Genomic DNA, 9560 nt, shown 5'->3' with positions numbered 1-9560 from the left:
GTTGTTGTAGCCAGTGATGATTATGGGCTTCATGGGCTTGCTCTTATATAGCCACCAGTTGTAGTCGGTTAAACCCAATTGGGTGACTGACCCAGTCCACTGCTCAAAATGCCCGACTGGGGGTCGGTCCTGAAATAGGCCATCGACCACACAATAGAATCATGGTGCAAAATTGAGCAACTCACCTACGAGTTCTGTTCATCCCAGAGCCCCATCTGGGATCATCTGGGACTCCAAAGGGGCCCCCCAACCCGAGAGTGGGCTGCCTCGGGAAATGCTCCGTCTACCCTCAGTGCGGTCAGTCATGGGATGCCTTCCCGCACTTGCATGTAGCCTAGTTGGTAGTGTGCCAACTCTATCTGAAGCCGTCCAGCCATCAGGCCACACATGGCCCCCATCTAGTGTCCAAACCAGGACCTACCGGATAACTGAGCTACTCAAATGCCTTCTCCTCATATGGGGGGCTTACAAGTAGAGTTAGCTAGTTCCTGTGTAGTTACACGAGAGTGGAGCATTGATATCTAACAGGAACCAATGCAAAAAATAGTCAATAAATAAGAATGTACATGGGTGGCATATGTATGTGCAAGATGTATGCAACCATCCTAAATCTGAGGAAGATCAATACCAAGTGTTAGAAATCTTTGATCTGATGAAGTGCCAAACTACAAAGGTACTAAGTTTGTACACTGATCATAGACCCAAAGGGATTGATGCCAGTGGAAAATACCTTCTTCTCTTCCCTAGACACATTAGTGGAACTGTATCCTTTTTCAGATTAATGCGCTGAGCACATAGGCTCAGATCTATTCCCTTCATGTCAGTGTATTCCCAAGAAAAAATATCTTTAAATTGTATTAGTAATTGCAGTTCTATTTTGAAAGTACCTTCCACATACACACTCAATTTTATTGTCTTCGTCTTTTCTATCATGCCCAAATTTAGTTCTTCCAGCTCAAATTCTTTTACCCTTTCTGTTTTTTGCATCAGCTCCTCATAGGCTTCTGCTACCTTATTAATGACATCTTTGCCCCAGTTTTGCTGGGCGGATTCTTCATCTAGAACTTCTTTGAATTCCGAATTGACCTACTTTTTGCCAAATCTTTGTAGGAATTCAACTGGCTCTGCCAACATTACTTGATAGGCTGCTGCCACTTTTGCATGTTGCTACCCTATATGGCCAACATCCACCTCAAAGAGTGGAACTATGGATGGATTTACATCCAAAAATTCTTTCTCCTCATCATCATCTATCTCTAACAGCATATTGATGCACTGCACAATCAATGGTCTATTTTTCTTTTCCAGTACCACCTTTGGGACCATTCCAAGCGGAGTTTCTTTTTCCCACTTTGGACTGTGATCTTAGAGGTAACCCAATCTTGTTTCACCTTGGATGTTTTAAACCATGGCCTTCCTAGCAACATTGGATAGTAGAAATCTCCCTTTTCCATATGGAGAACCACAAAATTTACTTTAAATGACATGCCTTGAATTACAATTTGCTAATTTGAACAATACCTAGTGGTTGAACTCGTCTTTGATCAGCCATTTAGACCTAAAAGGTGCTTCATCCATCTCCATTAAACCCATCTTCTCATACATACTATGTGGGAGGATATTCGCACACAAGCCCCCACGTGACACCAGCATACAACCCACTTGGTGCATCCCTTTTTATAGCAACCACAATTTTGATGAACCTAGCAATGTTCCCTATATTTCTTGACCATTACAATGCACTTTGATTGTCGGTACTTTATAGTCCACATCATCTAGTTCTACTTGCAACACTGGTGGTTCTTCCAATGATTGCTGGGTAATCTATTTGACATAAAAATTCTATTTTCTTTTGCTCTTGTTTTTCCTCTTGCGATTGCTTAAAGAAATTCTCACGGAAGATGGGAGCTAGACTCAACAGTTGATCCAATTTGATCATTATAGATGCTTGCTTTAGGGCATGGAACAATTCAGCTGAGAGGCTTTCTTCATCCTTCTTTTGGCTAGTCCCCTATTCTAGATTTGAAAACATGCTCTAAAGCAACGTGCTCTACATGCCTATAGAGATCAGATATTATGGTGGGGTGGTTGATGGTAGAGGTGACGAAGGTGGTAGTGCAAAACGGAATAGGTGAAGATGGGCATGAAGGAGAAAGGGGTAGTAACAATCACGAGGTAGAGATGGCAGTGCTGATGATTAGGGAGACGAGGGCCACGGAGGTGGAAGAGATGGGAGTGATCTAGACTAGGAAGGAAAATTAGATTCAACATTGGTTTGTGAGTCAGGAATCAAGATTCCGACCTGGTGCAAGTAACCCATTGAGCCTCAAAGCACGGCTGTAGAGCTATTGAAGATACATCAACCATCATGTCAATGTTATTGTTGCTCATGATCATCCTTACTATACCCAAATCGCTTAGCTTGGTCTCCATCATCGAGTCCAGCATTATGTTACTTGGTTTCACATCACGATGCACTATTGCATAGTCCAACAAGTTGACGTGGAGGTATGCCAATGCCGCTGCAATGCCCAAAGCTATCTTCATCCATTTGCATCGGCTAGATGCTTATCTAGGCTTACATTGGGCATAAGCTCTAGAAAGAGAGCCTTCACTTTTGTCGCCCAAGTAAAACCTATGATCTTCACCAAATTTTTGTTTCCCACTCGAGATAGCACTTTGAGCTTCATCACAAAGGCCTTTTTTGCTACACTAAAATTCTCCAAATTCAACTTTTTGACAACCACCTCCCGTCCATCTATGAGCATGGCCTTGTAAACTGTAGTGATTCTCGCTAATCCAAAGATGATATCCTAGGTGAAAGCTCTTGCGAGAGCCAGCAGTTCCTCCGGTGTCAATTGAAGGTATTCCTATTAAATGTCGATATTTTGGGCCAAAGGCTCAACTTATGCTAAGGAATATGCCTCTTTTTTGAAATTTATGAAGAGACAGCATCTAAGAGGGTACCTCACATCCAAAAGCCACAATGACATTCACAATTGACTACAAAATAGGGACATCATCTCAGTATGCAAAGTAACAGGTTCCCCTGGTCTTCCTACCCTCCCACTTTACCCAATCCGATGTATGTATGCACATGTAGTGCTAGGAAAATAAAAGTTGATGATGCAGTTTACACCCTTGAAATCCATTCCTCGAGTCGTGAGGTTTGTTGCTATAAGAAGCCAGGTCCTACCCTCTCGAAATCTCTCCACAGCTCTTTCCCTCTCCTCTTGAGTCAAATCTACATGAGTACAATTAGCCTTTACATCCTCAAAAACAAGTTCCCCGTATAGTTCCATTGCCTACTCCTTGCTTTGAACAAAGAGCAGAATTGGGTGCTATAAAGTCTCCTAGAACAACTATCTTGAAGCTAAAATATTTCATCCTCACTTCCAATGATTTGCTAAATCATTTGAGGCTGAGTTTTTTTCACTCACAACATCATGCATAATACTACGAGCAAGCTCTTCGACCGAATCAAGTAAAGTAGCACTAAAGAGAGATCCCAGAATTAGAGGGTTTGTGCAGGCATTGACTATTGCATCAGTCTGCTCCACAGATCCCAGCTCAAACAGTTTGTCAAATTCATCCAACATGAGATATTGTACTCGGTTGAGATAGATCTGCAGACTCATTCAGGACGTAATCAAGTCGTGAGATTAGAACATCACAAGGGAGGCTTGCCAAATCTCCACATCATGATAGGCTTTTGGTCATCCACCTTGTTCAAAACTTCTTGCCTTTAGTTACCTTCTTGCACTTCTGGAGTATCTACTTTGCGAAATCTCTGTAAGTCTCACTGAAGGTTACAAATCTTATATCTTACTTTTAAATCCCCCAAATAATAGTTTTCTTCTTTCTAAAATTGTAAAAAGTGCTTGATATCCTTGAGTGGACATTCTCCTCTACATGCCAAATTATTTTGAAAAAGAAATTACACTACCTAATATAGGGTTGGAGGTGGCCATGGTGGTGCCACTATCTTTAAAAATCAAATGGGCATACAAAACAAACAAAATTCAATGAAGTGTCAAAATGGACATACAACTCTTTAACAATGATAAATCTTGTAAAGTGAGCAATTACAAGGAAATGAGATGTAAGAAGGTGGCCATGGTAGTTGAAAGTATTAATTAGATGGACCAATGCATAATGTGACTAGGGATAACCATTTTAACAAAATCAAGAGAAGAAAATCCCTCACAAATCTTAAACAAATGTGTGCTTCTAACAAATCCAAAATTGTGAATCAAAAAAGAATTCCTAAAGTAACAGGTTCAAACAATCTTGTCATTCTATGGACAAGAAAAACATTTTGGATGCTAGTTGCTAATTTGGAGATTAGTTCTCTTAAAATAGAATCCCATATATCTATGAAATTCTTCCGATGTTATGAAGGAAAGAACTAAAGAAAAGTGGTTTCACTATTTTCCTTCGTGGAGACAATGTTTGGGGTATGGATTGGTACACAATTCATGGAATAGAAAAAGAAAACTTTTCATATATAGATAGAGAGAGAGAGAGAGAGAGAGAGAGAGAGAGAGAGAGAGAGACATCTGTAAGCTTTAAAAAAAGCTATGCCATTGTAACAATTGGATAGATGACAAGAATATGCCAACCTTTTACGAAGGGACACACAAAATTAGAGCTAGAAAAATATATAGGAAAAAACCCTTTTAAGCGCGTGCATATTCACATTATCAAGCTTGAGATACAAGATCGGATCACACTCTACTCTTAGAAAGTTATGGAGAATGGAATCCAAGAGGCTGTATGTGTGACAAGCTTATGTAATAAAAGGTGCACACAAGGGATGGAAGAGAGGTCAACACAATTCATGGAGAAATAAAAACCCCTGTTGGCTTATAAGATATGCCAAATTTTGTATTATTCTTGGAAGCAAAGTGCCTTATGTGAAGTTGAAAACTCCGTCTGCACTATCTATGATAAAAACGGAGCAGCTAAGACATGCAGACCTCAATTACAGACATCTTCGTGCCTACTTGTACAACAGTTTTTATGATGAAGAGGCTGTGTTACTTGCAAAAAAGAATTAAACAGGTTCCCATAATGGTCATAAAAAGGTTAAGCACCCAAAGATAAGCCAGTCATAGATTGGTGCCTATAAATGGAATATGATTTGGCAAGCTCACAAGATGTAACCCAATTTGTGCAAAAACCTTGGACATTGTTGAGAACGTCAAATACAACTAGAGGGCAATCAGCAATTCCATCAATGAAGCTGTATGGACTGATATAACTTGGGACACAAAAGGGCAGAACAACTATAGATAAGTGAAGGTCCAAAAAAGAAGATGCAATCGGAGTAAAAGCTGTCATAAGAGAGACAAAGTCAACATTGCCATAAGATGAAAGCCTTCCCATAGGAGGTAGCGTTACCTGTCAATGATTAAAAACAACACTGCTCATCTTTGTCTCCAAGACGAGAATTTAGATGCATAACAGAAACATACATAGTCCAAAGCATGTTTCTATAAAATGAATTAATTACATTCGAGAGTCTCACAAAGAGGGATTGCCCTTCGGGACAATGGTAGTATAAAAGCAGTCATAACACTAGGGGAAAGGAAGGTGAGCAAATTCAAGCTAAGAATCACTGGATGGCTGTAAATGAAGACAGAAATCTAGTCTAGAACACAGCAATACAGTATTCCCTTTAGCATGTGAATACGCAATGATGAGTTATGTAGGTCACCAGGGGTTGACACGAGACCTTGACACGAGACCGATGGTTAAAAAGGTTATGCAGGTGGCATAACCGGAGAGGGCTCAGGATCAGCTACTGGACTGTACTCATCCACAACCGCATGACTTATCTCAGCAGCCAAAGACCTTGATTTGACCATCTCATGATCAGCGTCTCTTTGCATAAAACCCCTGGCAAGGCCTTCTGTTAACTCTAGATCTTCAGATTTCTGCAGCTGAAGCGATTGCTCAAGAATTACCTGAACAAAGAACATTAAAACAGTTAAACATGTGTTGCTAAACATCAAGGATGTTAAACGTGTGTTACTAGATAGTTCCAATACAGCCTCACAGTACCAAATTGAGTATTTTTGTGTGAAATAAATTAAGAAATATGCATTACTGTTGCAGAGAAGAACGCCATCATCAATTTTAACCTAGGCGAAAAAAACAACCAAAGGATAGGAACACATAAAACAGATAGCAACAAAAACTCAACAGGATCCAGTGTGCAGTTTTGTGAATAATCGTACCATAAGCACTGCATATTAGATACAAACAAACGACGTACCAGTATAAAGACCACGTTATCTGAAACACAAGTCACACAAACTTTGTGTCCTTTCTATCAGATATACATCTCGTCCTTTATGTTTTAAAGCGTAGAGTCTGCCAATTGACGTAATGACTCTATCAAGTTCATCTCACCTCGTTCAAATTAGACTGTTGCAAATCAGCCCTTTCTTCTCCCAGCGTGCAATCTGCTCAATCAAGAACCCGGATGACCGATCAGGATGACTTTGAAAGACAAATCAGACCAGGAGTAACATACAATTAATTGAATTTTGGATAGCATACTGTGACAGCTGGTGTAGAAAATAATACTTTAACCGTTTTCTTAGCCATAAACCATCAAAACATCCGCAATGGTACGTACTTTGTATATTTCTTCCTATCTTCTGCTCATCGCCGTATTATACCATAACCGAGTGCTAAAGATCGATATTGAAGGCACATGGATCTCTCCCCCCCCCACACACACACACACCCCCCCCCCCCGACCCACAAGCCCTCAAATTGCATGCGCGCAGGAGCGCACACCCCGACCCACCGTACCTCAAATTGCATGCACGCAAGAGCAGGATGGGCCACTCAATTCCCAGATGCGTTTAAGCACTGATCTACAGAGTACCCATAGAAGACACCTCAATTGATAGACACGACAAAACGAGGGACAAACTCGAGGGGGGGAAACGAACCCAAAAGGAGGAAACCCAGGAGGGCGAGGAGGGGCAACCAAAGGAGGGCGGAGGAGCGAGTGTTGGTGAGCGCCATAGCTAGAGACCTCGAAGGGACAGCAAGGGAAGAATTGAAAGGGGGAGGGGTGCATTGTTTGTTGTTGTTGTTCAGTGAATGGATGTTGATTTTGTTTCTTGCCAATGGGAAGCATCAAGCAAAGCTAGCTGTTTACAACTGGCCTTGCTCAATGCTCATTGTGCAATTCCCAATTCAGTTGTTGGTTCATCTCCCAATGCACATTTTAGTCCATTTGAACAATTTTGCATTCCCACCTTGAACCATTAGATTCTTCCTACTTAACAATTTTGTATTCCCAAGTTCAACCATTACTCCTTGTCCTCATCCTCACTCCTTCAACCCTTCCCCACCTTTTCACGAAGCAAAAAGGGGATGTGACCACTAGGTATCTAACAGTTTCCACTTGACAACTTGCCCAAATAAGTTTATGCAATGCCAAAATGCATACATCATCTATAAGACCAAATTCAAGGCCTTCATGCCAATTTTCATTGCCGTTGCACTTTCCGACCACTCTACATTAAACTTGGATGGTGCACGCACATTGTGTGTTTCCTAGTCTATACTAAAGAAAAACTAAATCCCATATGCAACAACGCAAGCTTTTGCATGTCTATTCTTAATGTAGTCATGGCTTGACTTTAAAAGGTATAATAGTCAATGGTTTTCTAATCCTCACTTAAAGTGATAGAGTTGACAAGTCCACCTTCCATATTCTAATCTCCAACTTAGATATCCATTTACAAGTCTAGCTTCCATATACTAATCTTCAACTTTGATCATCCATATACAAGTGCACCTTCCATATACTTATCTTCAACTTTTAACATCCCCATTTCAAGGATCTATTACAAACATTTTTAAGAAAAAATTTGTATTAAAATATACTAAAGTGCTCATCAACATGTAGAAACTTTTGTTAGAACTCCATAAGTCTTTCTTTCTTTACAAAGCATTTGTATCATCACCCATAGGATCAAATACTAAAACTAATTGCTTCATAACCAATAATTCCAAAAAGAATATTGCTCTCATATAAATATTTAATGCTTTCCAAATACAAGCTCATGCACGCATGCACATGCACACGTGCGCGCGCGCACACACACACACACACACATATATATATATATATAGAGAGAGAGAGAGAGAGAAATAATAACTTGCAAGGTTCAAAAAGTATATCAGTAGCATTCCCAAATATATTGGTCCAAATATCAAGATTAAATGCAAACGAGCTCACCTATCACCATCCCACATAGAGCAAAGTTAGAACTTTTATTCCCATTATGGGGTAAACATGCTTCACAACTAGTTTGAGTTGTTATCTTCTTCTCCAATCAAAAAATATGAATAAAGTGGAAACATACTAAAAGTGGATTTATTCCTTGCTTCATAAAACTTCAAGTGTGAATCACAACAAATGCCAAAAAATGAAAAGGATGTTTTGAAACGTTTTCCAAATATGTTATTGCGTATGTATATTGTTTCTACTTTATGAATAATGACTAAGATTTTATGCATCTGCATCATGGTTCATATATGATCTTGTGAATGAAAGGGTCTCACTAGTTTAGTTGAAAATGAAAAAATTCTTCCATGTTTTTTTCTACTTATCATCATACCCAAGGAGATATCATCTTTCATCCAAGTATGTAGCTCATTAAACATCAGGGTCATTTTATGCTTTACTTACCTTCCCTAATCGTTGGATCCCATCTGCAAATATCCCACTTTAGTAACTACATTAGACATTGCATATATATGGTCAAAACATATGCTTCTAAAAGTTAACACTATTGCAGACTGTTTGGGTAGTTGTGAATGTTTCTTCTCCTAATGTCACATCACTATTCAATAAAGAAATAAATTGCCATATAGCATAAGCCAATTGCAAGTTTCTATCTTGTGCTCTAATCTTAAAAGCAAGATGATAAATTACCATGTAATAACAATAACTTTTATAAGTTTGCATATCAAGATGATGGTTTTTCCTCATCTAACAAACACATAGTTCACAAGGATATTCATAGCACTTAATCTAAGAAAGCAAAATTTAATTATTGAAAGAGCTAAAGCATTAAGATAGAAAGAGTTCCATTAAAGTGTAAAGTTGATTTGAGACATTTACAATCAATAGTAACTATTGAAAAGCCTCTTTCCACCCAAAACATGTCAATGACAATGACAACTCCAAGAGGAGAAAATTCTCAACTATCTAACTAAGTCTAACTTAAACATCATAAAGTTGCTCATGGACTTTGGGTGGCTTTCAATGAGGTAGACTGGCAATCTTATTAATTGTCCCAAAGAGATTTTGGGGCTCTTTTGAAAGTAGATGGGGCTCTTCAAAGCTAGTACTTTGAAGCAAGATCTTTTAGAAATTGTTTAAGTATGCAATCTTTGTTGTATACTCTTACTAGGAACACCCTGAGAACTTTTGTGGACCTCTCCATATCCTTCAATTGAGGAGGAGAATCAAATGGAATTTCCTCTCCTCCATCATTAGTCATAGCTTTAGGTCTCTTCTTTGA

General features: G+C 39.3%; 1 protein-coding gene and 1 pseudogene across 1 annotated transcript; both read right to left on the bottom strand.

Annotated features, from left to right (window-relative positions):
* Positions 1 to 2901: 2901 nt before the first annotated feature.
* LOC147892165 (DEAD-box ATP-dependent RNA helicase 57 pseudogene) lies at positions 2902 to 4118 on the bottom strand (annotated as a pseudogene).
* Positions 4119 to 5417: 1299 nt separating this feature from the next.
* On the bottom strand, positions 5418 to 7253 carry LOC147892164 (uncharacterized). Its single transcript, XM_087388947.1, has 3 exons — positions 6969 to 7253; positions 6418 to 6470; positions 5418 to 5969 (listed from the first exon to the last, which is right to left on the bottom strand). Exons 1-3 carry the CDS (start codon positions 7042 to 7044, stop codon positions 5766 to 5768), a joined length of 333 nt encoding a protein of 110 aa, XP_087245073.1. The 5' UTR covers positions 7045 to 7253; the 3' UTR covers positions 5418 to 5765.
* Between the last annotated feature and the right edge of the window lie 2307 nt (positions 7254 to 9560).

This window comes from Dipteris shenzhenensis, chromosome 17 (genome assembly GCF_047967505.1).
Source record: "Dipteris shenzhenensis isolate YYH24624 ecotype China chromosome 17, Dip_SZ_1.0, whole genome shotgun sequence".
Classification (NCBI taxonomy): domain Eukaryota; kingdom Viridiplantae; phylum Streptophyta; class Polypodiopsida; order Gleicheniales; family Dipteridaceae; genus Dipteris; species Dipteris shenzhenensis.
The sequence above is the reverse complement of the archived record's forward strand: the minus strand, read 5'-3'. Positions and strand labels throughout refer to the sequence as shown.